Source organism: Drosophila persimilis, unplaced genomic scaffold (assembly GCF_003286085.1).
Source record: "Drosophila persimilis strain 14011-0111.01,24,50 unplaced genomic scaffold, DperRS2 tig00000191-arrow-pilon, whole genome shotgun sequence".
Lineage (NCBI taxonomy): Eukaryota > Metazoa > Arthropoda > Insecta > Diptera > Drosophilidae > Drosophila > Drosophila persimilis.
In genome coordinates, this window is record NW_020825298.1 from 8,916,757 (window position 1) to 8,944,055 (window position 27,299).

Sequence of the window (27,299 nt, forward strand, 5' to 3'; positions counted from 1 at the left end):
CTTGAAGCGAACAATAAGAAAATATAAAGAGTATCTGTATCTAATGCTATTTCCCACATCCTAACTAACCATTACTCTCTCTTCAAAGTATCCCCCACACACTTCCAATTAAAACCATATCAAAAATTCTATAAAAAGCGAAAGTATCATCCGAGTTCTAAGAAAAGCTTTCGATGAGAGAAAACCACAAACGATTAATTGCACTCGTGCCATGTCGTTTCATTCTCGATTCAAATCGAATGACTTAATATACATATATAGATGTATATATATATATATATAAGTATATACGATGCATTCGTTTTATTATAAATGTTAAATTTAAATACATACAGACAACATAGAAATAATAAATTGGAAACAAGTACGAGTGGGAGCTGTTCTGGGCTGTTCTGTTGGATATCTCGATTCGATTGCTTTGTGATTGCAAATTACAATATAAATAATTGCGGTTGGAAAATTAATAGATTGTTGATTGGGTGTGGCACGATTCAAACAAGAATTTGTTGTGGTATATTGAGTGTGGTTCGTTTTTTTTTTTTGTTTTTATTTAGGTAAAGTATTTCAAGGTTTATTTTAAAGACTTCACTTTACTCGTTTCATCCGTTTTCCATCCTTCGCTTAATTGCATACTAGATGTAAGTTTTTTATTTTATTCTTTATGGTTTTACGATAGTTTTGTTTGTTTGTTTAAAGATAATAGCATTAAATCTTCGATTGTTGCTAGAATGTGGAAAAAAATATAAACTCAATGCAAAAAGAAACATTAAAAAAAAGTTAAAAATTATGAAATAATTTGTTTTTGTTGGTTTCGTTTTTTGTTTTTTTCTCATATGTGTATATATAATTTATATAAATTGCAACTATCACACGTGTCCGTCGCAGCTTGGAGGCGGGGGGTAGGCGATTCTCCGCACTCCAGAGCCAGACAGACACACACATTGCCGCAGATCCGTGCGGACGCGCGCGAGGATCTTCTTCATCGGCCGCTTGGATCTGAACATTTTTTCTCTTATTTTTTGGAACGCTGCTGAGAACAACTGCAACTGGAATTTCTTTTTTGCTTTAGAAACTTACACGAAAATGTAAATTTTACAAATATTCTTTGCTGTTTTCTTTTCTTTTTTATACAATACAATTTCAAACTTTTCTACGACACGATGCGAACTATGCAAAATAACCTTTCCGCGCCTTCTCCTCTCTTCCACCGAATTGAATTTCGTTTTGTATTTTTTTATTATAATTATTATTATTTGAAATGGTTTATGGTGTCTGTGGGTGTGTGTGGAATTCTGATTAGCACATTTTCTGGGGGATCTGTTGTGGGGCTCTCTAGACGTGTCAGATATGGAAATCGCTCTCGCTTCGTTTATAAATGAATGGGTAGCGAGGTGGAGCTTGGGGGCTTCTCCCTTTTTTGTTTTCTGTTTTATATTTAATTTAAAATTAATATTGTATGGTTTTGTTTTATTAGAATGTTTCTTTCGGTTCTCATCTCATCACCAATCAATTATGAAAATTTAATTTCTTGCCCCTATGAGAGCCAATTTTTTTAGGTATGTGTTTTTTTTCTTTTCGGTTTTCTTTTTTTTGTTAAATTTTTAAATAATTTTTTTATTTATAATTATCAGCATAAACTTTTCAAATCTCTCGTTGGAAATTTCATTTTCTGAAAGAAAGAATGAAAAAAATAATTAGTTGAATTATCAAAACTGTGATTCCAACAAATCCACAATATATCCTGCTAATCGAACTATTGTACATATTCAATCGTAAGACTCTCACCTACAAAGGGACATCACTTGCAGCAGTTGTTCGTCGGTCGATTTGTTTCATTCCCATTCGGCCTTATGCTGCCTCCCTGATTGTTGGCGCCATCGTTCTTAGGTAGTTTCTTGGCTATAAATATTTTAATTGAATTAATTTACCCTATAGATTATTTAATAGATTTAATGGCTTACCAATGGCCAAAAAGATATCGTTGACATTCATGCCCGTCTTCGCAGACGTCTCCATGAACAGCAAACCATTCTCCTCGGCATATTGCTTCGCTTCATCAAACTCCACGACGCGAATGTTTGACAGATCCGCCTTATTGCCGGCCAGCGCAATGACAATGTTTGGTGAGGCCTGACAAAAACAATGGGAAAACGTAAGTATTTAATAGGAATTTCTTCAAAAATTACGTGTTGAATCAATCCTATATTCAGTAATGTAAAGGAAACCCTTTGTGTGATTATCATTGTTTAACATATATGTGGTTCTTGTAGATTGCAGAGGTATAAGATCGATTGGTAGCATAAGAACTATATATTTCGTTAGATAAATCCGTATTTCGTACATATTAATATATGATCATTGATCAATATTAATACGATCAAATGCCTGTCTCTACTAATTTATAGTAAATTATACCTTTTTCCACAGTTCTCGTTGAGTTCAAGCAGAAGGAAGATCATCATACTTAAGATCTATGATTTTGTCGGACTTTTATCCAACCAACTATATCTAGGAGACCCTAAACTCTCCACATTGGAATTCAAACGACATGAAAGAAGAATTTGACAACTGATAAATTATATATTCTGGATAAGGCTCAACAGCATAGTGGGTTTAACCATCTAAATTTGTCTAACCTTCTGCCTAGTAGTTCTTGGAAACTATTAGAACTACAACAATCAAAATAGGGCCATAAATACCCATGAAAATATAGTTTCTTGAATCGATTATAGTCCAAGGTTTATCTAAATCTACCTTCTGGAAAAAATCAAATCAAATCGAAACCCCAGTCAAGTGTATGAAAGCAATGAGGCGTGAATGAATGCCCGGATGCCACGAAATAAGTTCAATGCCCTTTCATCTGGGGGCCGCAATTGGCAACAACAAAGAGAATTAACAATCATAAATGGCAATAACATTCGTAAATGTATGTATGTCCATGAATAAAACATTCTTCTGCATGCGATTGCATTGACCTTGCCTCGAAGGTACACTCACTTGTTTATGCAGTTCCTTGACCCAGGTCTTTGCACGCTGAAAACTATCCTGATTCTGTATATCATAGACAACAATGGCGGCCTGCGCACCTCTATAATACATGGGAGCTAAGCTGTGGTATCTGCAAAACGAAACGAAAACCGAAAGAAGCATTAGGATTTAATACGAATGAATATATATTGTATATCCGATTTATAGTTACCGCTCCTGGCCGGCTGTATCCCAAATTTCAAACTTCACCACAGTATCCTCTATGCAAATGGTTTGTGTTAGAAAGGCCGCACCTATCGTGCTCTCCTGATATTCATGGAATTGTCCCTTGACGAAGCGCAGCACAAGCGACGATTTGCCGACAGCCGATTCGCCCAGGAGCACCAGCTTGAATTGGCAACTTTTGTTCTGAGAGGTTCCATTCGGTCGCTGTGCCGTTCCAGAGCCGGCACCGCCGCTGCGTGGTGTTGTGGCCATGATCAATCCGTGTCGCTCGTCGGGCTCTTTTCTTTCTTTTTTCTGCTTTTTTGATGCAATGCAAAACTGATGATGCGGGGTGTATCGGTTTTATCGGACGGTCACTGTATTTTGTGGTGTGGTATGGTGCGGTGTACTCCCTCTCAGAGTGTGTATGTTGCTATGGGGTGTATATTATCTGAAAAGAGCAGAGGCACATTATGGATTATTCTGTTGTGTTGTGGAAATATGAAACGTCACGGAGGCAGAGTGGCGCCTTTCGTTTACTTAATGACGGACAAGACTAAACACCAATTTAATTCGATATGTACATACATCTGTATGTACATATGTATGTATGTCCCCGACCATATGCATCATCAGGGAGAGAGAGAGAACGTAGAGAAAGAGAGAGCGCGCATAGCAATCAATAAATCTGATTGAAATAGAAAGCGAAACGCCCTTAAGGTTGCATTGAAAGCACAAATTGAATTCAATTATCATCATTAAGCCCTTGTATGGCACTCACTTAAGCATCTAGTGACATGATTTGACTAATAAATTCTCTTAAAATTAACCAAACTAATATAATAATTTCATTTTTATTTCTTGCGATTCCATCTCTGTATATATCATGCCCTTATCATGTCATATGATAGCCCCGAGATGAGATCATCTAGAAATCCCAAAAGCGAATAAAGATACGACTTAAGAGAAAAATTTCAATGTCAAGAATGTTTTTAAATAATGGCAACAAAACCGAAACGAAACGAGACGAAACGACAAAAATGGATAAACAAACAATTAGCAACAACTAAAAATACTTCAAACACATGGTAATGGCGGGGTGTGTGGTACGGAAGCCTTACAAATTTTGTTTAAGCGCAATTATTGCTTTTTCTTCTTTCTTGTTCGGTTTTGTCTTCAAACAAAACTAAAAATGAATTTCTATCGTTCTAGGTCTAGGCTCTGTTATCTATCTGTTACCAAAATTTTAGCTACTTTAGTTGATAATAATCGTAGTACATAAGTGTGTATTTTTCTGATAATTTATTTCGAGGGCGGTACGTAACACAACAGACATGAATAACAATACATATATAAAGTATAAAAGGGGACGCCTCGTATTATTCACGGGTGTCGACCCTCACTATCTGTTATCAGTGGCACTTTTATGAATCATATTCGACATTTGCCGTCTGTTATCGAATCTAAAACCAAAAATTTCCTCTCAAGTACGAGTAAGGCTTTTACTCAACTGAAATCTCCACAAATTAATTAGCATCTTAATGCTAAAATGTACATAATGGACATAGCCAAGGGATCGGACTCTACAAAAATCATGCGGGATCGTTGTAGAGAAAACAAGGAAATCAAAAATCCAACACCGACAGTCGAGTGTTTGATACCCTTACAGATCTATCGTCTCTGTAGCTGTATCCCATCAAAAACTCACTAAATCACCCAGAATTTATATATCTCTCTTCGTTGCAAACATTTGCCATACCTTCGGTCAAAAGAGTATACAAATCATGCGGGATTATTGTTGGTAGAGAAATCGAGCGCATAGCGGAGATTGTAAGTGGGAGAGAGTGGAACAGAGAGTACAGTGAGCACAGGGCGGAGAGTGACAAGAGAAGAGTGTGAATGAATGGAGCGTGGGGAATTAAAGGGAAGCAGCACAAAGTGGGGGCGTTGCGTTGCGCTGGCGGATGCTGTCAAGATTCTCTGATAAAAATCAATGCAAAATAAATTAAACAGTCGGCGGGTGGGAGGGGCAGAAAGAAGCGCGAGAAGCAGCAGCAGAAGCGAGTAGAGAGAAAGTAAAAGCATGGCACATTTGTTGCTGAGCATTATTAAATTAACCAAAGGGAAGAGAGAGATAACAGGCCTCTCTCTCCCAGCATTGAAAAAACAGTAAAGCAAGTTTTACTACTGTTTTATATTCTTCTTTCGCTTCCATTGTTTTTGTAGAGAGACTTACGGAGCAAAGTGCACAGTAAGTTGTCAAGCCACACTCTCACTCTCTCTCACTCTAGCACTTGGTAAGCGGCCGATTTGCGCTTTTGTCCAGTCAGCTCTCACTCTGTCACTCGCTCAATTGAGATAAATGTTGCTTGCAATTGCTTTTTTTTTTTTGTTTGTATGACGTATTTTGCATTTTATCGCAATTTTATTATATTCCAGGTAGCACACAAGAAAGACACTTTTCGAAACAATTCAAGAGCCTTAACTTAAATTATTGATAACAATTCAAAGCGAATATCCAAAACTGCCATATCGTAGAGTTCAGGGGCAAAAACGCAGCAGCTGGCAACGCGGTAAAACAACTCACCCACATACGGAAATTGCTAGCAAATATTAAATATGTACAGTACTTTAAAACTTAACGCCGGCCTCTTGGCCTTCGACCCGTCCGCGGAAAATTCAATAAAATATAAAACAACGTTCCAGCTTGGTTTCAGGAAATTACGGTACCCACACTGCTGCCGCTGGCGCTGCTTTGGTCTTGAAACAGCTGACGATGCGTCATTCACACAAGTACCGTACCCACACAATCATCCACATGGGACTCGGACACAGAAGAGAGAAAGAACAAGCGGTAAAGAGTAGAGAAGAGAGACATAAACACGCACTTACGACACAGCAATGGTCAATGAATTAGGATCAGAACCGAGAGTTTTACTGCAGAAAAAAAAGTCCTATTCGAATATAGTACCTCAGGCAATATGAATCATTTAGTTGATTGACTTGCTTTCATAAATGGTCAGAGATATGTATATATGAGAACCAATGAAACGATCAAATAACAGAATTGTAAGTCAGCACATCAAACTAAACTATTGCAGTGGAAAAATTCTGGAAAAATATTTATATCGAAGACCTAGTTGTGTGCCCTCGACTGTAAGATTGTCTCACTTTAAAGTCAACAAGTGCAATTTTCTCAGCACGCATAACGGACGTCCATAAAAAGAAGAATAGGAATACAATTAGCAGCCAACATATGTACGTATGGATGCACTGTAGTGTACGATAAATCAATTCTCCCTTTGTCCCCTCGACAGCGTTCTCAATTACACAAATGCAAATTTAGCAAAATAACACACAAATATAAACAAAATGGAAATTGAGAAAAAATTATGCGATTTTGTTTACATTTCGGCTCCAAGGGAAATATTTTGTGGAAAAAGTAAACCAGCCTCACGGAGTACGGAGGAGGAAGAGAGGGGTCGTGCAGTGACTGGCACGATAAGAAACGGATTGCAGATAAATACACACAAACACACACACACTGTAATTAAGACGCAAAACCAAGTAGAACAAAGAACAAGCAATTTCCATTGCCTGGAGCGGGAAAGAGTACATATTATTCGACAGATAATGAGACCCCGGATCAGCTGCCTCTCCTACACCTGTGTTGCACTGGCTTTATAGTCGCGAAAATGGGAAACTGATTTATTGCGCTATTGTCAACCACTGTGCACGCTGCAGTTGGAGCAGCAGCAGTGCATAGTGCCATCTCGCTTCGCCACACACGCTCGAATAAAACGCACCCAAAAATTCATGGCCGTCTATCTCACTCGCTCTCATTGCTTTCTATCCTCTGCTCGGCTATCGATGACGATAATAATGGTGGAAAAAATTTTACACAACTTTCTTAATTAATGGGGAAACAACAACGCAATATTGGGCTACAACACTTGATTCTCATATTGTCACACACATTGCTATTGCGAGAATCGATTTATGCACGTTTATTCCTGCCTTTTCCAGCAGGGCACTTTGTTTTTAGACAGATTATTGAAACACTCTCCCCACCCAGTCACCAACAAACGCACGCAGACAGAGACGGGAAGCGATTGACTTTTGAGTTCCCAGTGTCCGAGTCTTGTTTTTATCATTTTCGCAGGAGACGTCATCGTTACTTGCACTTTATGTCTATCCCAGGTGCAGCTTGTGTTTTTTATTGCGTTTATCACTGTTTTTGCAATTAGTTTGCCCAGGTTATTGTTAAAACTTACAATTCTTTTTATCCACGAAAATGGACTTATCGATAAAATAATAGAATATACCGTCTGGCCCTCAGAAATATACCGTCTTATTTTCCAAGTATTCCGTAAATATACCGAACTTAGCCCACTTAAACCCCTTTTATTTTACCTGGAAAACAACTTGAGTTAAGTCGTACAAATAATAATAGTAATTTAGGTCCACCCAATCCATCATCATTTACAAAGAGAGGTAAAAATATACGAAAAGTATAATATACCTCAAATGGTCAACATATATGCTGCACCCTGCAGCATGGATGAATTTTTCATCCAAGTCCTTAATTTAGCCCAAAAGTTTGCAACGTATCGTATGACAGAGAGTAAATAGCAAAATATAGCTAATTATATAGGTTAAATATCCATTTTCTAGCTAATACAAATTTTCAAAATTTTCCAGAAATCGAACTTTAAAAATTACCAGAACTGGCTATAAACAAGCTGACACCGTCACCCAGCTATCACTAGCCACGATAGATTCGCACCAATAACAAGGGAAAACGAGAAAAACTGCAAGAGCATTTCGATTTTGATGTGGAAATTGAGTTGAAAGTATACTTACGTTACCTCCACACGCGGGTTGTTTAATTTCCGCTCTCAAGCCGTGCTCCCTACATAATTTAACCCACTGGAATGCATTTATATCCTTGCCACTCATTCACTTTCAAACAATTTCTCTTTGGCGCGAAGTACTCGTATCCAGTCGATAGAATCGGTAACTGAACTGCTTTCTCCGAAACGGGTTATAGCGCGTTTTGCTCTCTTTTTCGCTCTCTCTGAATACCCTCGAAAAGAGGATATTATAGAATTGAGGAAATGTTTGTCATCTTAGACTCTTACGAATACAGAAACTAGACAGTTTAAAGTTTATGGGTTTCCCACAGAGCCTGAGAATAGGTATCGGAATCGAGATGTTCATACGGAATACAAGCAAATGCAAATGTATGAATACGTAAAAAACAATTCAATGTGAGAAAAGATCATTACTGATTTCGTTTCAAATCAGCTTGGAAACCATATTTTGAATATCAATTAAATGAAATAGGGTATAAATATAACCACACTCATAGTGAATACCTGTTGACCAGCAACCATGACGTAACATTTCATACACACGTACGTCTTTCCACTTTGACTTTATTAGCTTAAACAGTTTTTAGAAAAACTGCAATAAAAAGGAGTTACCAAAATTAGCATATCTATTAGAAAATTGATCTATAGATGGGATAAAATTATGTATTTAGTGCTGAGGGTCCTATCTAGCTAGCAATCCCAAACCGAATATCAAAATCGAGGAATATGATTTCCGATCATGGACAGAGAACGATGTCGACAAGTAGGTATTAAAATACTCTCCAAGAAAATTATGCATTTCGAAGAACTTTAGCACAGTTTAGGAGAAAGATATCGTGATCCTTTCTATGCATAGATAAAGGGAAGGATGGACGTTTAACTCAAGCTGTTATCCTGTTTAAATAAAGGGATAAGTTTGTTTTTTCATCGGTATATTTACGGTATAATTTGAAAATGGGACGGTATATTTACGATGTTCAGAGGGTATTATAAGTCTGCGGTCACACTGCAAGAGGTTCTGCTCGCAAAAAGCAAAAAAGTGAAAAAAATAAAGTAACGGCGTAAAAATTGTATAGTTTTTAGAAAACAAAATTACAGCCTTGTCTTGTAAAATAACTGAGATCGCACTCAGACACAGCCCATCGATTGCCAATCGCTGAAGCGCCTCCTTCCACGCACACACACACACACACACACACACAGTTGCGCCTTTCGTCATCTCTCTCTGTCTCTCGCATCGTCGCACTTTTCATCGCAGCTGCAACGCAAATTCCAGAAAGGAGCCACAAAAAACCCACAATCCACCGAATCCTTCACGTAAATAAAAATCTCAGCGTACTGCTCGCAAAGGTAAGTCCTTCCCGAACCCGCCCTCTCTCCGCCCACACGCTGTACCTAAACATTATTGATTTTAAGTTTTGGTTCGAGTGGAAATTTGCTTTCTCAAATTGTTGAAATAACGAGCAGCAAAAAAAAAAAGACACAAGTTCCAAGTAAAAAGGTTCTAAGCCAGCGATCGGATCGGTCTCGTCCCCTCCTGCCTAATGGGTTCAGGGCGGTGGCCCACCGGTGGTCGCAGGAAGTCGTCTCAAATAACGTTTATATATACACACCCGATCGGAGGGTGTATATCTTTCTGCCTCCCCTCCTGCTTTATATTATATAAACTATAGGAAAGTTTTTTTTGATTTATTTTCGCTAATTCCACACATTTTTTGCTACAGATGTTGCGGGCCCTGCGGCAGTAAAACCCAGATTTTTAGGTCTCCACCCCACCCGTTTGGCGGCTGACACACGAGGAGCATGTTTAAGAAGATTTTCACGTACATACAAAAAAATGCCAGCAGCTCCAACATGTTCAGCCCAACGACAACACCCATACCCACACCCACATCCACAGCACCGGGAGTAGCAGCAGCAGCAGTGGCACCATTGAATACCCATGAGGCGACGAGGCGACGCATCGAGTATGAGGAGGAGGGACAAGACAGTGGGCTCTTGCTGGAGGAAGAGGATGAGGAGGAAGAGTACATCATGGAGGATGACATTGAACGTCAAATCAAGACATCCATAATCGATGCCACTAAAGTGCATGCTGCCAAGGCCAAGGCCATGGCTGGTATAAGGCTGCCCCTGCAACTCCCGCTTCCACCGCTCTCCCTTCCGCCCAATCTCCAGATGGATGACGAGCTGGCGGACTTTGCCAACGAACCGGGGACGCCGAACGATGGCGAACTCGACGAGCAGTTCCTGGAACTTGATAATTTTCCCAACAACGAAATTATCGTCCTGAGTGACTCAGATCTCCTCAACTCTTCCCTTGCATCGGACAATATTTCCGAGGATCCCCTGGCCATAGACAATATTCTGGACTCGTCTTCGGTGACCACCAACGAGGAGGTGGACACCAGCGGTGATCTGCTTTGGCTCAAGCTCAACACAGAGTCGGAACCCCTCAGTGGTGGTGGTGCTGGTGGCAGCAACGTCAGCAGCTGCCCCGTGCCCCAGGCGAAGCAGCAGCGGGCCAAGACCAAAGAAGATGAGATGCGGGACGGTGGCTCCGACTCTGGTTTGGGCAGCGAAACGACCAGAATCACGCTCAAGGAGCAGCCAGTGGTGCCAGAGCCCAAGCGTTCGAATCTGAAGCGTCGTCTGGAGGATAACGAAAGCGATGCCATCGATCTGGTGCCTGATATGTCCGGTACTGCACTGTCGGCAGCTAGCACCGTCGCCGCACAGAAACGTCCAAAGCGCAGCATAAATTTTGACAACGTCAAGATCTATTACTTCCCTCGACAGCAGGGGTTCAGCTGTGTGCCCACCCTCGGCGGTTGTACCCTCGGGATGGGAGCGCGCCACATTGCCTTCAAAACGATGACCCTGGCGGAGCATGCGGCCGAGTTGAGGCGTGCCCATCGCAGCCAGAACCAGGATGTGCAGCCTCGAGGCTCCAGCAGCGAAGACACTGAGGAATCGGAAGAGGATTTCCTCAGCGAGGGCAGTGGCTCGGATGCGGACGATGGCTCCAATGGTTTCCTGACCACGATGTCGCCCAAGCAGCGGCGAGCCCTGCTCAAGGCGGCGGGCGTGCGGAAGATCGATGCAAGCGAAAAGATCGAATGCCGGGATATCCGAAACTCGCGCGAAGTGTGCGGCTGTTCGTGCCGCGAATTTTGCGACCCGGAGACCTGCGCCTGCAGCCAGGCGGGCATCAAATGCCAGGTGGATCGCTCCATGTTCCCCTGCGGTTGTTCGCGAGAGGCCTGCGGCAACACCGTCGGCCGCGTGGAGTTCAATCCGACGCGTGTGCGCACCCACTATATCCACACGGTAATGCGGCTGGATCTGGAGCAGCGTCAGGGCGCCCAGGGGCACATTCAGCAACAGCCGCCGCAGAGCAGCTCCCTGACGTACTCTTCCGTAGGGACAGGGGTCCCCAGTGGTGCTGTGGCATCCCCCACGGCCGCGGCCTCCCATTGTTACTTCATGCAAACGCAGTCGAACTATAGCTCGGGTTATGCCTCCCCCGCGTACACGCCCGAGAGCAGTGTCAGCTATTACCAGCAGCAACAGCAAGCCGTGGTGGTGCCTCCTCCTATACCGACCAATCCCCAGCAGCCACAGAGCAGCTATGCGACGGCCTATGCCCAGTTGGATAGTCTGGATTCGGGTCTCTTTGCCAGCGGTAGCAACGCCACACCCTCCTACGGGGAGCTCTATCAATCGCTGAGCTATGGCAGTGCCCAGGTAAGTGACAAAACAGTCAGACCAAAGGATATCCCTTGATTTGAATTTGCAATTCTTTTTGCAGCTCACTTCCTACCAGTCCGCCTATCAGCCGCTCTCAGCATCACCCGTTGCCGTGGCACCCAGTGGCGGCTTTAGCTCTTGTTCGGTGCCCTCCGCGCCACCATTTGGGAATGCCACAACGACAGCCTCGAGCAATGCCCAATACCAAACCACCGCCGCCTCCATGACTGCTGCCTCGTCGATTAGTGGCAGCAGTTGCAACCGCCTCAGTGGAACCACCACCTCCTCCTCCACCGCCTCCGCCACGACCAATGACTTCATCAGCCTGAATGCACCGCTAGCCAGTTCCTCGCGCCTCTCCCAGATCAATGATCTGCTGCAGCACAATCGTAATACCACCGCCGCGTTGGTGGCCGTCTCTGAGGGCTATAGCGGTGTAATAACCAGCTCTACTTCGTCTACGATCGACTCCATTGACACGCCGCCCATTGTTGAGGATTCGCAGCGTAGCTGCATGACCTTTGAGGCGCTGCCACCGCCCCTCGTCAATCCCACGCCCATTGTGGCGGTGGTGGAGAGTAAAATGCCAACGATAGCAGCCGTCAATCCACTGCCACCACCTGCTCCACAACCCCGTCAGCCGCTGGATGTGCAATCCCTGACCGAAACCGCATAAAATAAACGTATGGGAACAACCGACAGAGAGAGAGAGAGAGAGAGAGCTGGGAATAGTTTTTATAGCAATTTTACACAGCAAAAGACTTCATTACGTTTAAGGCGACGATGACGGTGACGGCAATGGCAGTGGCAGTGGCAAGCCTTCCACACACACACACCCTTGTAAAAATCATTTTTTTATTGTTAAGAAAAAAAAGTTCTAGATAATCTCGTAAGTGCGAAAAATGTAATTTAAACACTTTGTTGCTTAAGTTTTTCGTTTCCAACGCGTTTTTCACAAATTATATGATGTATAATGTTTTCTAGCCCCTTAAGACATTGTTTCTAAATTAATTATTGTGTTAAGAATATACTAAGGAAAGAATGTTTGAAATTCCTTATTTATTGTTAGTTCCAACGAATTTCCAAAATATAATTGTGTGTCTAAATCTGATTTAAGATCTGAAAGTAACATTAATATCTTCATTACTATTATTATTTTTTTTTTTTTTGTATTCTTGCATTTAGTTACAAAAAACCAAACTAATTAATGAACTTTCTATTTATCCTCTGGGTTTAAGCTGCGTTTAAGTATTCATTTAGTCTTTAAGCTCAACTAATTTCCGACCTTTAATTAAATATTTAATTCCTAACAAGAAATGGCAGCAACAATAACCATTAGACATTGATTTATAAATATTGTATATGCTCTATATAGTATATTGATTGCAAAGAGAAAGCTGAAAGAAAGATGAAAATAAGATACCGATGCAAAATGAAAGAGAAAATATAATAAAAAAACAAAGCAAGGAAAAAGCATTGCAAATTATTTAAATAAATATTGAATACAAATATAGAACAAGATTTCAATGAACTGTTACTGGATTTGTGAAGTGATAAAGGTTTTGTACTACATACAATTAAGAAAATTATTCCCAATTTTATTTCCACAAAATATTTGTTTAAAAGTAAAAATATTTGTCTTCTTTCAGCTCCTAAAACCACTGCATTTACACTTGGAAAAAGAAGAAAGGTCTGTCGGTCATACGGACGCAATCAGAGAATGCAAAGGATCTAACAACTCTCCTCGAGGCCATCGCCATCATAAATAAAGGTAAATCTCAACATCCTAAACAAAAATGTAGTCCATGTGAATGTAGTCTTCGTGGCGGATTTTAACCTCCACGATCTCTCTTTATATCGCTCGCATTTGTCATGATAGATGGAGAAAAACAGAGAGAAGGATAAGAAACACAACATCAACCTAGTTATATCCTAATTTTTATTCTTGCACTCCAAGAAGACGAGCACGCTAAGGCACATCATCTCCATCCTCCATCCTACATGCTCCTGCCAGATGCCACATTCCGCATTACACATACGCCGTGTATGTGGCATGGCCCAAAGATGGGTGTCGCTGCATTGTAAATATTGCATTGGGCAAGCTCAAATAAACACATTCATCGAATGGGATCGTAAACCTATATGCTTGTATCGAATATCTGATGCGCGATGTATCTCTCTCTTTCCACCCATAATACCATAAAGCAATGTCCCTAATGTCAACAGATCTGCCAAGTTAAAAGAAACTGAAAGAATGGACAAAAACGCACATCATCATCAAATTTCTTTCCTTATAAATGCTAGAATAATGAGTTTAAAGACGAAAATGAATAATTATCTTTCTTCTAAATTCCACTTGCACCAAATGTAGAAGATTTCGAAAAGACTTTTAATAGATTTCAGTAGTCTAACCTTTGAGAGACTCTATAAAAATCATTCATATATCTGTGAAATTCAAAGTATAATTTTTTCTGAAGTAAAATCGATTACAAATACTTATCCCTATATCCCTATATTCTTGTACCTAGATTTCATCAAAAGTAACACCTATTTGTCGCCTCATCTCATCGCTAATGGCTATAATCTCCAGACTGGCGGCATGTGGAAACTTTGGACTCTCCAGCAGACGCTTCTCGATACAGCGACGCACCTCCTCCGCCTCGTACCGCAGGCCACAGGTGTTGGTATAATGAAAATCAAATTTAGCCCTGGGCAAGGGCCAGCTTTCGGGCGGACCATTGGAGCGTGTCATCTGTGTGCAGCACCAATAGTTGGAGAGCTGTCGAAAGAAAAAGTATTCAATGTTGTGAACGCCACTGATAATTCCATTGATCTGCAGGTCAAATGGTGCAACAAAGAGAGATAAGAGCTCACCTTAATCTCGCCTTTCGTGCCCACAATGATGGCATCGTTCTCCAGATTCTCTAGGCCAGTGACCAAAGCCACCATGCGCCGACCTTCGCCATAGTCCAGTATAAACTCGGTTTGAACATCCACGCGATCTTTGTTCAGTAGCGTGCCATTCGGGAGGATCTTTACGGGAGAGCTGCCAAACACTAATTGTGCCAACTGCAAGGCATAGATCCCCAGATCCAGGATAATGGAGCCACCCAGATCTCGATTGGAGACACGTTCTACATGTGCCAAGCGGAAGCCATGCTGGACCTTCACGAGGGTTACCTCCCCAATGGCATCGCTCTGTAATAGTTCCCTGAGACGATCATAGCTGGGAAAGAAGCGCGACCACATGCCTGAATAGAAGAAAGAGGCTCCATTTGAGTATTACTTAAATCTCTCGCTCCCAAGTCTTACCTTCCATCAGGAAAACCCCACGCTGCTCTGCCAAGACACACAGCTCCTTGGCCTGTTCCAAACCCAGACACATAGGTGTCTCGCAGAGCACATGCTTTCCCCTGGATAACAGCAGATGAACGACAGCATAGTGGAAGGGATTTAGCGTCCCCACATACACCACATCCACCTCTCGATCCAAAGCCAAGGCATCGAAACCGTCATAGTGACGAGGGATCTGATTTCTTTGGGCAAACTCCTGTGCCCTCGGGCCATCCACATCGGCAATAGCCACAACCACATGCTGCGACTTTTCGATGGTGTTTAGAGCCGTGACAAAGTCCTGGGTGATCCTACCAGCGGCTGCTATACCCCATTTCAAATTGGTTTGGCTCTGCATCGTTCCGTGGATTTGAGAGTCTCTGTCTCGCTGGCTCGTGTCCGGACTGCTACTGACGCCATTATAATGATACGTAGTCCCGAGTTGGCGGCCTGTACTATCAGTCCATGGCATCTGCATTCATTGCAGTTTTCATTGCATTCCGCCTGATAAGAGACATTCATCGTAGAGAGAAGTCACAAGCACAAGCCTCTAAACGGGGATGATGATGATGGATGTAAAGGGAAAGGGAAACTGTTAAATTGTATTATATTGTAAGCTATTTATAGGTAGGGTTCTTACTATAAGGAAACCCCTTCAATTACCATTCTGTTCTCTTTTGGATATCCATTTATCATAGATAAATGTAATTCTCTGTAAATATGTTCGCATTTCCGCTCTCAGTTCTCGAAGGCATCTCAAGGTCTACTGGGAATCTCTCTAGAGGCACTCTTTAGCTTTCAAGTGTTCTACGCCATTAAAACAATGGACAAATGGCGTAATTGCTCGTTATCTCTCAGAAGACGAGCCCCTTTTTTCAGACTATCAAAAGATAACCCACAAATGTCTATAAAAGTCTACGAGTGAGGCAAAAAGTACAGTTGTGCAAAATATTTAGAAGCCCAAGAAACACCACAAACAAATGCTGATAGTGCTAAGAACTAAGAGTTTCTAGAATTTTATGGAAAAGAAGAGATTTACAATAGGTTTTATGTGCGGCATTTGGATTTACTCCTTTAAGAATTCGTTTGTTGCATTCTTTTAGAACTTCTAGCTCAACGCGTACTAGACCTCCCGCCAGATAAGATATAGAAACCCCACTAGACTTTAAGATAAGAGAAACCCTGCCTCTGCGCCTCGCTTTTCATTAAGAACGAATTCCATCACGCAATGAAAACGTGATCTTTTGTGCCCAATCATTTTGAGCATCGACCTATGGGAATGTCATTCTACAATCAATATTCTCGCCCCTTATCGCAGTGTTTGTTAAATCGAAATGAGAGAGAGGAGTTTCCCAAGTGCCACATGGCTAAGATGGAGCTACATTTAAGTGTTTTCATTTATTTAAAAAAATATTTAATATATTTGATGGGTTAATACAATCTATAAATTCATTCCTCATCGAATTTATTCAGCACACCGATCTGCTTGCGAATGGTATCCTGAATCTCAACAATGAGCAGGCTGTCAGCATAGCTCACGTTCTTGTTCTCCACATCGCCGGCGAGTATGGACTGGCGGACAGCCTCCGCCTCGTAGCGCATGGCCTCGGAATTGCCATAATTTGTTGGATATTTGCCCTTGGGCGGAACCCACTCCTTCTCCTTGCCATCGATATCGATCAGTTTGTTGGGGGACCAAAAATCAATCAGCTACGCAAAGGAAAATCCACAATTAAAAACCATTTATCTGGCAATACGCGGCTGTTCAAATGCCTACCGTCACTTGTCCCTTGGTGCCCTTGATCACAGCGGTGTTGTCCAGTTTTACCTTGGAGGAGAATCGCATGCGTGCAGTGCGTCCACCGGTGTAGGTCAAAGTGGAACTCACATCATCATCAATGCCCTCGGCATTGGTGGTGCCACTCGATTCGATTTTCAGTGGCTTCTCCTGGAAGGCCCACTGCGAAACCTGAATTGTATACACGCCCAGGTCGTAGACCACTCCTCCACCCAATTCGCGTTTCCTTAAAGGAAAATAGAGAATTATTTACAAAAAAAAAATCGGAGGGAAAGGGTGACTGTCACTCACTGCAAACGATCCACATTGCCTAGGGGGAAACCAAAGTTAACCACAACCTCTTTAACCTCGCCCAATTGTCCCCCAGAGATCGCCTCACGAACACGCTGGTAGGCAGGGAAGAAACGTGACCATACGCCCTCCATGAAGAAGCGTTTGTTGGCCTTGGCGGCAGCCAGGATGCCCTCCACCTGCTTCTTGTTCATGGCCAGAGGCTTCTCGCAGAGAACATGCTTGCCACTGTTCAACATCAGCAGGGAGACCTCATAGTGCTGGGGATTAAGGGTGCCAATGTAGACGATATCTATGGGAAATAAGAAAACCATTAATACTCCTCTTGGAGGGTATATATTGCTCTTGGTACTTACCGACATCTTTGCTCTTGGCCAACTCCTCGTAGCTGCCATAAGCACTCGGAATTTCATGTTTCTTGGCAAACTCCTGTGCCCTATCCAAAGCGCGAGCGGCCACAGCCTGGACCTTGTGATCGCTGGCAGGCAGTGTGCTCAATGCAATCACAAAATCCTCGCTGATCTTTCCAGCCGATGCGATGCCCCAACGTATGATTTTTGCCATGTCTATCGAGTGCTCTTTCGTTGTTGATCTGCGAATGAATGGTGGGCCGGCAGTGTGCGGCGTTTATTAAATACGGAAAAAGAGAGGTGTGTGTCCGTGCGGTGCGTTGTCTCTTATCAGTTAAGAGAGAGAAAGAGAGAGAGAGAGAGCCCCCTCTGGAAATACTTATGGGGCTTATCTTCTACTGTGCATTTTGTTTGAATCTTAATTTACAGAAGGAAATCGGTTTATTTCACAATGTTATTGAGTTTGACCTTGCCGGGAGGTATACGCCCATCATTACTTGACATATTTCAGGTGCGATTACTATCAAATAACGATGAGCGAGCCCTCTGAAAGCAATGTATTGCTGGTTCATCCAAAGATTGTTTTTTATTGGACAACTGAAACTTTTGTTTGAGTGTTTCTAGTATCCCAGATGCCACTGTCATTGATATTCGCACACCTGGAGTGGGAGAAGAGGGGTATTTTCCAGATGTAGAAAATTCCGATGTACGAAGGTATGTTAGCCACCTTCCTGGATGCTACTGTAACTTTTATTCTCGTGTGTCCTTTAACCTTTAACTTTCTAGAACTTACATCTACTGCTTTAATAATTGAGGTCTTGCTCTCTCTCTATTTTTTCCAATCAATGCACGAAAGGTGTTCTACTTTCCTAGACGCTACTGTAACTGATATTGTCAGGCACGAAGATGGTTCTAGTACCCTAGACGCTTCTGTAATTACTATACTGATTAGTTTTCAGTTGGAAATTCCAGGGTAATTAAACGGGGAACTCCAAAAGGGCTAAAACTTTATAGAAGTGATTTTAGCTGATAAAAAATTTGATAAGTTACTAGTTGTCCTCTTAAGAAAGCGGTCATAATATTCTAGTCGACACTGTGTCTTAAAGTTTCCCTGGAAACGGATCTGTATTTTGCAGTTGATTTTTTTTTGTCAACAGGTGTTTAAACAATTGCATTTATTGTACATTTCCGCTGCACACGTGTAATATTAATTAGATTTCCTTATATTTCACAACGCACTTTGAATATTTAAATGCCGCACAACCTTGAACGCCTGTCAACCGGCAAATGTTATTTTTTCATAATTACGTTGCCATCAAACACCCACAATCTAATTTAATCGTTCTTACCCTGAACTTGGAGCAGAACTATGCGGTTGGATAAAACTTTCCACTGTTTTTAGCTCTCACAGAACGACAGTTCTATTTATAAACAAAACGGTGCGCACGTTCACGGGAACGTTAACCCATGTCGGGCCTAAGCTCATATGATTTTGATGAAATTTTCATACACACAAAAACCTGTTCTGTTTGAAAATTCTCCTTGTAGATTCATCTATCCTCTTTGCTTGACACATATAATTATTGCGATAGCTTTCACCAGTTTTTTAAGTTTTACCATTTTCATGGCTATTTAAATTTGGGTCCCAATGGGCTAAGAATATTACTTCAAAGAAGAACGAGACCGCATCAGCTGTTTCTTGTTTTGTTTTTGTTGCTACTTCGCACTTGAACCAGCACCCTTACAATAATTTTACTGCAGTATGCTAAGAAAACTATTATTTAACCCGCAAATTGCATTAAGTCAACAGAAAAAGGTAAGCGTATAACAGAGCAACAAAAGAACAGTTTAAATAATGAATACTTCAGCTAAAATGCACGCGGTACTTTGCCATAAAAGCCGCTGCACCGAAAATATTGGAGCTGCAGCAGGTCCACATCGAGGAGGCCATTAAATTGGAACCCACACTATCCATCTACACAAAACAAGTGTGGCGTCGTGCCCATGAAACCTTCCTAAATCATGGTCTGGCAACCGTGAACTTTCTGCGCATAGTTACCGCCAATCCGGCGGTTTTGAGACGCACGCCAGAGCGCATCATCAGCAGCTTGGAGATTTGGCGTGCATGCCAGTTTGGGGAGACTCTGTTGCACCTGCTACTGACCAAATATCCTGAGCTGTTGGACGTCAGCGATTCCCACCAGTTGCTCTCCCACGTGGGCTTCCTGAAGAGTCGTGTTTCGACCAACAAAAATGTGTGGAAGCTGCTGATGAACAGCCCCAACTTGCTGGCGCAATCCGAGAAAACTATAGAGGAAAAACTAGACTATATCATAGATGTTATGCGCATAGAGGTGCCAGAATTGGTCAAATCCGCGGGACTATCGATGGCCTTTGAGGAACTGCGCTGCCGGCACCAGTTCCTGGTGCGCTTGGGCTTGTTCAAGCCACGTGCACTGAAAGCAGATCCCGATGAGCCGACCACCAACCATAGATTGTACCAGATTACGGACACATCAGAGAAGACTTTCGCCACAAAGATCTGCCATGTCACACTGCCCGAATACGAGGCCTTTAAGGACCTGCATGCCCGCGAAATCGAGCGCAAGACAAGAAAACGCAGGGAAGAGGAGGATTTCAGTGATGAGGAGGAGTAGGCTCCATGAAATTGCCCTCTTTGGCCATTAGTTATTCGGAAAATTAAATTTTAAAATCTTCCCTCAAAGGTTTGTCTGTGATAGAGGTGGGAAAACATCGAAATTGGGGTCCATCGATGGTTTAAAACCATCGTCGTTTGCCCACCTCTATTCTGTGAGGACGTTGACAACTCTAGCAAACAGATACGCGAGAGGAAAAATTTATTTTGATAAAAAATTGAACAAAAACAAAGCAAGCCACTCACACAAAATGGAAGTGTGTTAACGCGAAAGTAAGTAAAAATCAGTCATCATTCAAAACTAGTGAAAACTGTTTCGATATTTGGTACGATTTTTTTTTCTTTCTATTGTGCTTTGTTTGTATGCCGTGCGTTTGTGTTTGAAAGTGTGCGTGTGTGTGTGTATATGTGCGTCCGTGAATGCGTGCGCATGTGTAAGCGCGAATGAGATAGCAATAAACTAGAAGCGGTTGTCAAAAACAGCTGATCGATTGTCCAAAGAGTTTCTCGTGTGCGTGTGTCAGGGAGGCGGGCGTATGTGTGGGTGTGCGTAGGATAGGTAGGATAGCGGGGGAAGGGGGGGAAACACTCACCTGTAAGCTTTTCCCTAACAAAAATATCCCCTGATTTTCTTTTTGCAGTTGCGCTCGAGGCGCCTCACTAAGCCAACTCTCTCGCTCGTCTACTACCCTACCTACCCACCTTCTCTCTCTCGCTCTCCCATTGAGAAGCAGGAGCAGCAGCTTCCGTTTTTGTACTTGCCACCATCTCCACACACCATGCCCCTGAATGATGCACTGGCGGCCACTGGAGCGGCGGGCATAATCTATGCAGAGAATGGAACCAAGCACAAAAGCATGTCCAACTCATCCAAAGCTGATTTGATGACAGGAGGAGGCGGCGTTGGTGGCAGTGGCAGTGGTGGCGGGGGCGGCGGTATTGGTGCACTCTTTGGCGGCGGAGGTGTATCCCTGGCCAGCCTCCATGGACAGAAATGGACGCAGGTCTTTGACATGGACAAGATGATCAAACAGCTGCGCGCAGCGGAGAAGACCTATCTGAGGGGAGGAGGAGGGAAGCCCACGAGCAGTGGCAGTGGCAGCGGCAGTAGCCAAGACCAAACCAAGCTCCATGTCCAGCGTCTCAATGCGGCGGACATGGCCTATTATGACATCGTCCCAAAGCTGGCCACCCGCGACCTGGTCGTGTGCAACACCTGCAACGGCAGCTACACGAAGGCAGGGTTCCAGAACCACATAGCATTGCAGCATCCGGCCATCTGGGAGGCCACATCGAACAAAGTGAATCCGCTCACTGCCACAGGAGACACCACCACCACCACAGGCCAGCAGGAGACAGCAACGGGGGGCGACAATCTGGCTGGAGGTTCACCCACGGAAACCCTGTCCGGCTCCACTATGTCCAGCTGTTCGAATGGTTCGAGCAGTTCGGCATCCTTGCACACAGCGGCCACCAATCCCACGAGCAGCTCGTCGTCCTCATCATCGTCGCGTCACAAAAGCAGTAGCAGCAGCAAGAGTAGCAGTTCCTCCTCGAAGGGCAGCAGTGGGACCAGTCGCTCACGATCAAAATCATCGAAAAATCGCCACCATTCGTCACCAGCTCCTGCCCCAGAGTCGAATCCGAATCACAAGGAAAAGACAGGCGGCTCCTCCAAAAAGAGTAGCAGCAGCAGCATAAGTAGTAGTGCCATAGCCGCTCCCCCAGCAGCAGTCGGAGGATCGGTGGCCGGCAGCATTAAAGAAGAGTTTGCACCGGCGCCCATAACGGTGTTCTCCTCATCCTCGAACTCGTCCTGCTCCCTGCCAACGAGCGAGCTGGGGGGGGTGGGTCTAAGCTTGAATTACTCTCCTGCCAATCATCCGGGTGGTGCGGTGTTGGACGAAAAGCAGCCCGAGCCCCAGCCAAAGAAGAAGGTAGTGTGCTCCGTTTGTGTGGTTGGCCAAGACAAACGTTTTCTAATCAAATTCGTGTGTTTTAGCTGAAGGTTTCCAGCGATCATCGAACAAAAGCGTCCAAGGATAAACCATTGGTCAGCAGCAACAGCACCAGCAGCAGCCAGTATGAACAACAGCAACAGCATCAGACCCAGCCAGTGTTGATGAGTGAACTCGATCAGGCTGTGTCCTCCATTACCGGGCAAGTGGAGTCCCAGGAGGTGCCACCCGAAGAGGAAGAATTGCCCCTGCCAAACACATCCGATGAGAATTCCATTTCCCTGACTCTGGATGAGATGCTGGACAGCAAATTGATCAATGAGATTCTGAAAAACTTTGATGAAAGTGCGCTGGACACCTCCCAGCAGCAACAGCAGCAGCCACCGCAGCAGCAACAACAGCCAAATGAAACACCTCAGCATGCGCCGCAAGCCACAAAAAGACTGCGCTATGACGATGGCACGGTTGGTGCCGAAATGGGTGACGAATATATCTACCAGCAGCAGCAGCAACAGCAGCCGCAGCAGCAGGTCTACGGTGAGGATAACCAGAGTCAATTGACCACCATCGATGCCATGCAGTTGCAGCAGCTCATCTACCAGCAGCAGCAGATGCTCGAGCAAGCAGAACACCAACAACAGCAGCAGCACAAGCAAGAGCTGCCAGATGAACTGCAACCGAATGCCAATGGACAACAGCAACAGTTCAGTGTGTATAATGTGCAATCGCTGACAGACGATGCGGAGGCGCAACAGCAACACCAACATCAGCAACTGCAGCCGCAACAGCAACAACAGCAACAGCTCGATGAGCATATGATACTGCCAAGTATTATATATGAGATTACAGACACTAATCCGGTGTCGGTGCTGGAGCAGCAAAAGGTCATAGCAGAGTTCCTTACACAAGCAGGCTATGAGAATGTCGATGTGAATGTCCTGCAGGCGGCCGCAGGTGCTGCCACAGCAGCAGGGAACACGGTGGGTGTGGGAGATGTCAGTCAATTCAACGACGACTTAAATGATTTTGATTTCACAAAACTGGAGACTGTTAGCGACACAGCAACAACAACAAAGACTGTTAAACTGGAACCAGCCACCAGCCAGCCACAATCGGCCACTAGCATCAGCATAAAGCATCAATCTTTGGTCAATGCCAAATGCCACGAGGAGAGCTATTTCAATGTCATGCACTATTCGGGCCAACCACGACCCCTGGCCATGAACACTTTCGGTTTGGTGAAGCTGCCCAATGGTCTGGGCGCCACCTTGCGCAAGAATCTACTGACCACCCGCAAGGCCAACAACAGTCTGCTGTCTCTGAATGGCAGCGCTTTGGGCGTTGTCGGTCAGCTAGCCCGCCTACCACCGCCCTCGCCGGCAAATAATTACACGGCGCTCAGCAATGGCACGGGGATTTTGGTTAAGAATGCTGCCGCTGCCGCTGGCAAGACCATCTATGCACAGAAGTCAAGTGTTATAGCCCAGGATCGGCTCAGGTGTAACAAGCGGGCTCTCGTACCGCCCCGACTGGAGGCGGGCAAGGGTTTGATGACAGCCAAACGTTTGAGTGAGCTGCTTTTGGGTAAGGCTGTGAAAAAGGAGAAGCTAATTGACATCGAAGAGCCAGAGCAGCAGCAGAAAGAGGAGGAGCGTCAGCAGCAGCACGACCATAAGCTTACACACAGTTTCTATGAGAAGCGACGAAAACTTCTGGCCAAAAGTCAGCAGCAACAGCAGTCTCCCAAACGTCAGCCACAGCAGCAGCAGCAGCTACAACAGCAACAGAAGCAGCCACAATACCTCCAGCAGCAGCAGCAACAGCAAGAACAAGTGCTGCGGCAACGTTCCCCCAACTTTTCTCTTCCACTACAAAACAACTCAAATGTCGGACAGAATTCGCAGCCGCTGCTTAAGAAGCAATTGCTGCGTACGTTGTCCGACAGCAGCAGCAATATCCTGGCCATTGCCAACAACAGCGGCAGCAACACTCCTAACGCCAACAGTAATCCTTGGAAGAGCTCGACGCCCGGTGGCAGCGGGGGCACAACTCCAAGTAGCAGCGATCTGATGCGTGTCTTTGTCTGAGAAGTATATATATATATATGCAGCATCCAGCATAAGAGATAAAGATATATATATATATATACGTATCTATGTTTATACAATTATAATTATGATTTCGTGAAGCCGGCCCCCTCTTTCTAAAACCCTAAATTATTTTTACACAATTTTTTAAATCAATTCAATTTCATTTTTTAAAAGTGATAATTAGTTACCAATTAGTTTATATGATATAATTGTTTGTAGTACTCTGTTTAGATCTATGCTTTAAGATTTATTTAAATATTATCGTGGCTAAGCATTATGATAAGTAAATTATGTATAACGCCTGTAACTTTTTAAAAATACAAGAGCATGCCCTATGTTTCAAATCAAGCGCGTTCTATACCCTGGATAAATATTGATATTGGCGATGTTCGATGACAAGAAATGAGTCTGCAAATAACAGCAACATTGACGTCACAGCCTGCGAATATTGAACATTTTTGTTGAAACTGTGGTTTTGTCAAAATAAAAAACATGCAAGTACTTAAAAGTAGTTAATCCTGATCAAAATTGATTCAGCAATCATATAAAATTATCTGGGCAAAAATAAGAGATCTATATAGCTGAGAATATTCGACGGAAGAAAGAATAACCAAGAATTAGTCGTCATAACCGGTTCAGAACAATGAGACCCATTCCATGCTCACATACCCTGGGGGAAATGGAAGTTATAGGATTTTGAATATGTTTGTCATCCCAGGCAAAAACAATTTAATATTACAATTTTTAATAATATTCAATATTATTTAATATTATTTTCAATATTTCAACGATATTTTAAAGCTTATTGTCTTTTTGTAGGGACCAAGAATAGGTATCAGGATCGAGATATATATACAAAAAACTCATCATATACATGAATATGTCTAAAAAATGTCATTTTGAGAAAAAGGTCTGTTATCTTCATATCAATATTTATACTTTCATATAAAATTAACAAAATAGGGTATACAAAGGCCTATACTACGGCTTACACGCAATATAGCGACTCTTTTTTTGTTGAACTTTTTCGTTGAAACCTTTTTTTACAATAAATACAATAAAAGCAAGAATTAAATACTATCCAATCTTGTAGAAAATTTATTCATCAATTGGATAAAATTATGATGGCATGACTAAATGTTCTATATAGCTAGTAATATTCAACGGAATATCAAAAACGAGGAGTATGTAAAAGAGAACTTGAATAAGTCAGTATATTTACATTATATTTTGAAAATGGTGCGGTATGTTTCGGTATATTTCTGGGGGTCGGACAGTACCCGATGAAACTCCCGGCTTTTTGGTTGTACTCCTATGCCATTTGTTTTTGTGTAATTTATGCCTTTGTGCTCCTGTTTTTGCTCACAAAATGCGTGCGTCTGATGCGCTCGTGTTCCTCGTCATTCTCCTGCTGAGCGGCGGCCAATTGTCTAGCGTCCAGGGAACCCTGTCGCCGAACGATAAGCCGAAAAGCAAACACAAAGAATTGCTGCGTGGCCCCCAAGACGATGATGTATTTAGCCTGGGGTTGGTGTCGCCAGAGCCCCTTGCCAAGGATATTCTAGCCCATCACAGAGCCTACCACAAGGACACGGCAGCCAGACGGTTCAATGGCACCACCCTCGGTTATGTGACGCCCGTAAGTGGGGAAAGGAAAACTGTGTATGTGTCGTGTCTGCGCTGATGCATTATGCATTCTCTCGTTTCGTTTCAGTGGAACTCTCACGGATATGATGTGGCAAAGATATTTGCCAAGAAGTTCGACATCATCTCCCCCGTTTGGTTGCAAATTGTTAAGCAAGGAGATGCCTATGCGGTGGCTGGGATGCACGACATCGATGCTGGATGGGTGAGCGATGTCCGCCGCAAGGGGAAGGTGCAACAGCAGCAGCTTCAAAGAACAGTCAAAGGTAGTTAGTCCTTTGAAGACTATGTCCATACACTACATTACCTTTTCTAATGGTTTTTCAGTCTTCCCTCGATTTATATTCGATCATTTTACCGATCGCGACATCAAATTATTGCTCAGCGATGCCAAGGAACGCACAAAAGTCAATGACGTCTTGATTAAATGCTGCAAGGACAATCATTTCGATGGTCTGGTGCTGGAGGTGTGGTCTCAGCTGGCAGGACGCATTGATGATAAGATTCTCTTCAATTTGGTGCTACAAATGGGTTTGTTCTTTCAATTTTCTCTATGGAGTTGAACTAGATTCTTGCTTGTGTTTTCAGCAAAGGAACTCCAAAAGCAGCAGCTACGTCTTATCCTGGTCATTCCACCCTTCCGCAAAGACACGGGCATTCTGTTTGGCGAGAAGCACATGGATACGCTGTACAAGCACATCTACGCCTTCTCTCTCATGACATATGACTTTTCTAGTGTGCAGCGACCTGGCGCCAATGCTCCGCTATATTTTGTTCGTCAGGCAGTGGAGACGATTGCCCCCAAGGGCTGTCATGATATGGAGGCCAAGCGTTCCAAGATTCTCCTGGGTCTGAATATGTACGGCAATGACTATACACCCGATGGCGGTGGGCCCATCACCTTTTCCCAGTATCTGGATTTGGTGAAGAATGTAAAGAAGCATTTAACCTACGATGAGCGCGATGTGGAGAACTTCTTTGAAATCAAGTGAGTAATTCGTTGGGAAAGTGTAAAATATGTTAAGGGCGGCTTGTAATACGATCTTTTTAGAAACGAAAATGGTCGTCACATTGTGTTTTATCCCACTCTATACTCCATCAATGAGCGGGTGAAGCTAGCACAGGAATTGGGTGTCGGGATTTCTATTTGGGAGCTAGGACAGGGCCTTAATTACTTTTACGATCTCTTTTAGATAGCATCTTGCAGGCATTTTCAAAATGCAATGCAATGCCTTTTAAAACAAGTTTCCAAATAAAATGATTGCTATATTAGCCTAAATTCGAAATAGTTTTGTTTTCGAATCTCGCGCCTCTTAAAAGTGTTACTTCCAGCCCTGGAAACCACTGAACCAAATTCTGGTTC

The 27,299-nt window shown here is 43.2% G+C and overlaps 7 protein-coding genes across 8 annotated transcripts; 4 read left to right on the plus strand and 3 right to left on the minus strand.

The window, feature by feature from the left end:
- Window positions 1-809: 809 nt before the first annotated feature.
- On the minus strand, window positions 810-7,224 carry LOC6589437 (ras-related protein Rab-5B). Of its 2 annotated transcripts, none has more exons than XM_002014828.2 (6): window positions 6,999-7,224; window positions 3,200-3,643; window positions 2,998-3,118; window positions 1,962-2,130; window positions 1,786-1,899; window positions 810-1,669 (listed from the first exon to the last, which is right to left on the minus strand). In XM_002014828.2, the coding sequence occupies exons 2-5, from the start codon at window positions 3,463-3,465 to the stop codon at window positions 1,799-1,801; spliced, it is 657 nt and encodes a 218-aa protein (XP_002014864.1). In that variant the 5' UTR covers window positions 3,466-3,643; window positions 6,999-7,224; the 3' UTR covers window positions 810-1,669; window positions 1,786-1,798. The 2 variants fall into 2 exon arrangements, with proteins under 2 accessions (XP_002014864.1, XP_026844235.1); XM_026988434.1 differs by lacking the exon at window positions 6,999-7,224 and adding an exon at window positions 5,780-5,832.
- A 1,912-nt stretch (window positions 7,225-9,136) lies between these two features.
- LOC6589436 lies at window positions 9,137-12,808 on the plus strand. The gene is made up of 3 exons (XM_002014827.2): window positions 9,137-9,416; window positions 9,791-11,813; window positions 11,878-12,808. Exons 2-3 carry the CDS (start codon window positions 9,870-9,872, stop codon window positions 12,490-12,492), a joined length of 2,559 nt encoding a protein of 852 aa, XP_002014863.1. The 5' UTR covers window positions 9,137-9,416; window positions 9,791-9,869; the 3' UTR covers window positions 12,493-12,808.
- A 1,450-nt stretch (window positions 12,809-14,258) lies between these two features.
- LOC6589435 (trans-1,2-dihydrobenzene-1,2-diol dehydrogenase) lies at window positions 14,259-15,546 on the minus strand. The gene is made up of 3 exons (XM_002014826.2): window positions 15,129-15,546; window positions 14,691-15,067; window positions 14,259-14,595 (listed from the first exon to the last, which is right to left on the minus strand). Exons 1-3 carry the CDS (start codon window positions 15,505-15,507, stop codon window positions 14,341-14,343), a joined length of 1,011 nt encoding a protein of 336 aa, XP_002014862.1. The 5' UTR covers window positions 15,508-15,546; the 3' UTR covers window positions 14,259-14,340.
- Window positions 15,547-16,528: 982 nt separating this feature from the next.
- On the minus strand, window positions 16,529-18,967 carry LOC6589434 (trans-1,2-dihydrobenzene-1,2-diol dehydrogenase). The gene is made up of 5 exons (XM_002014825.2): window positions 18,938-18,967; window positions 17,595-17,830; window positions 17,239-17,530; window positions 16,927-17,173; window positions 16,529-16,859 (listed from the first exon to the last, which is right to left on the minus strand). Exons 2-5 carry the CDS (start codon window positions 17,800-17,802, stop codon window positions 16,599-16,601), a joined length of 1,008 nt encoding a protein of 335 aa, XP_002014861.1. The 5' UTR covers window positions 17,803-17,830; window positions 18,938-18,967; the 3' UTR covers window positions 16,529-16,598.
- Window positions 18,968-19,350: 383 nt separating this feature from the next.
- LOC6589433 lies at window positions 19,351-20,313 on the plus strand. The gene is made up of 2 exons (XM_002014824.2): window positions 19,351-19,404; window positions 19,457-20,313. The coding sequence occupies exons 1-2, from the start codon at window positions 19,351-19,353 to the stop codon at window positions 20,243-20,245; spliced, it is 843 nt and encodes a 280-aa protein (XP_002014860.1). The 3' UTR covers window positions 20,246-20,313.
- Window positions 20,314-21,023: 710 nt separating this feature from the next.
- On the plus strand, window positions 21,024-24,289 carry LOC6589432 (RNA polymerase II degradation factor 1). Its single transcript, XM_026988274.1, has 3 exons — window positions 21,024-22,181; window positions 22,247-23,977; window positions 24,098-24,289. The coding sequence occupies exons 1-3, from the start codon at window positions 21,024-21,026 to the stop codon at window positions 24,287-24,289; spliced, it is 3,081 nt and encodes a 1,026-aa protein (XP_026844075.1).
- A 1,309-nt stretch (window positions 24,290-25,598) lies between these two features.
- Window positions 25,599-27,222, plus strand: LOC6588889 (chitinase domain-containing protein 1). The gene is made up of 5 exons (XM_002014822.2): window positions 25,599-25,931; window positions 26,007-26,202; window positions 26,264-26,467; window positions 26,525-26,924; window positions 26,988-27,222. The coding sequence occupies exons 1-5, from the start codon at window positions 25,662-25,664 to the stop codon at window positions 27,127-27,129; spliced, it is 1,212 nt and encodes a 403-aa protein (XP_002014858.1). The 5' UTR covers window positions 25,599-25,661; the 3' UTR covers window positions 27,130-27,222.
- The last annotated feature ends 77 nt before the right edge of the window (window positions 27,223-27,299 follow it).

What these genes read in the sequence shown, in the direction of transcription:
- LOC6589437 (XM_002014828.2), bottom strand. Translation starts at nt 3,465, where the DNA reads ATGGCCACAACACCACGCAGCGGCGGTGCCGGCTCTGGAACGGCACAG. An exon ending in GATACAGCCGGCCAGGAGCG is followed by an intron (nt 3,119 to 3,199) that starts GTAACTATAAAT and finishes TTCGTTTTGCAG; the next exon opens with ATACCACAGCTTAGCTCCCA. An exon ending in CGATATCTTTTTGGCCATTG is followed by an intron (nt 1,900 to 1,961) that starts GTAAGCCATTAA and finishes AAATATTTATAG; the next exon opens with CCAAGAAACTACCTAAGAAC.
- LOC6589436 (XM_002014827.2), top strand. Translation starts at nt 9,870, where the DNA reads ATGTTTAAGAAGATTTTCACGTACATACAAAAAAATGCCAGCAGCTCC. An exon ending in TGAGCTATGGCAGTGCCCAG is followed by an intron (nt 11,814 to 11,877) that starts GTAAGTGACAAA and finishes TTCTTTTTGCAG; the next exon opens with CTCACTTCCTACCAGTCCGC.
- LOC6589435 (XM_002014826.2), bottom strand. Translation starts at nt 15,507, where the DNA reads ATGCAGAGCCAAACCAATTTGAAATGGGGTATAGCAGCCGCTGGTAGG. An exon ending in TGGGGTTTTCCTGATGGAAG is followed by an intron (nt 15,068 to 15,128) that starts GTAAGACTTGGG and finishes TCTTCTATTCAG; the next exon opens with GCATGTGGTCGCGCTTCTTT. An exon ending in GCACGAAAGGCGAGATTAAG is followed by an intron (nt 14,596 to 14,690) that starts GTGAGCTCTTAT and finishes TTCTTTCGACAG; the next exon opens with CTCTCCAACTATTGGTGCTG.
- LOC6589434 (XM_002014825.2), bottom strand. Translation starts at nt 17,802, where the DNA reads ATGGCAAAAATCATACGTTGGGGCATCGCATCGGCTGGAAAGATCAGC. An exon ending in GGCCAAGAGCAAAGATGTCG is followed by an intron (nt 17,531 to 17,594) that starts GTAAGTACCAAG and finishes TATTTCCCATAG; the next exon opens with ATATCGTCTACATTGGCACC. An exon ending in GGCAATGTGGATCGTTTGCA is followed by an intron (nt 17,174 to 17,238) that starts GTGAGTGACAGT and finishes TTTTCCTTTAAG; the next exon opens with GAAACGCGAATTGGGTGGAG.
- LOC6589433 (XM_002014824.2), top strand. Translation starts at nt 19,351, where the DNA reads ATGCTAAGAAAACTATTATTTAACCCGCAAATTGCATTAAGTCAACAG. An exon ending in CATTAAGTCAACAGAAAAAG is followed by an intron (nt 19,405 to 19,456) that starts GTAAGCGTATAA and finishes TGAATACTTCAG; the next exon opens with CTAAAATGCACGCGGTACTT.
- LOC6589432 (XM_026988274.1), top strand. Translation starts at nt 21,024, where the DNA reads ATGCCCCTGAATGATGCACTGGCGGCCACTGGAGCGGCGGGCATAATC. An exon ending in AGCCCCAGCCAAAGAAGAAG is followed by an intron (nt 22,182 to 22,246) that starts GTAGTGTGCTCC and finishes CGTGTGTTTTAG; the next exon opens with CTGAAGGTTTCCAGCGATCA. An exon ending in CACAGCAGCAGCAGCAGCTA is followed by an intron (nt 23,978 to 24,097) that starts CAACAGCAACAG and finishes AATGTCGGACAG; the next exon opens with AATTCGCAGCCGCTGCTTAA.
- LOC6588889 (XM_002014822.2), top strand. Translation starts at nt 25,662, where the DNA reads ATGCGTGCGTCTGATGCGCTCGTGTTCCTCGTCATTCTCCTGCTGAGC. An exon ending in CCCTCGGTTATGTGACGCCC is followed by an intron (nt 25,932 to 26,006) that starts GTAAGTGGGGAA and finishes GTTTCGTTTCAG; the next exon opens with TGGAACTCTCACGGATATGA. An exon ending in CAATTTGGTGCTACAAATGG is followed by an intron (nt 26,468 to 26,524) that starts GTTTGTTCTTTC and finishes TTGTGTTTTCAG; the next exon opens with CAAAGGAACTCCAAAAGCAG.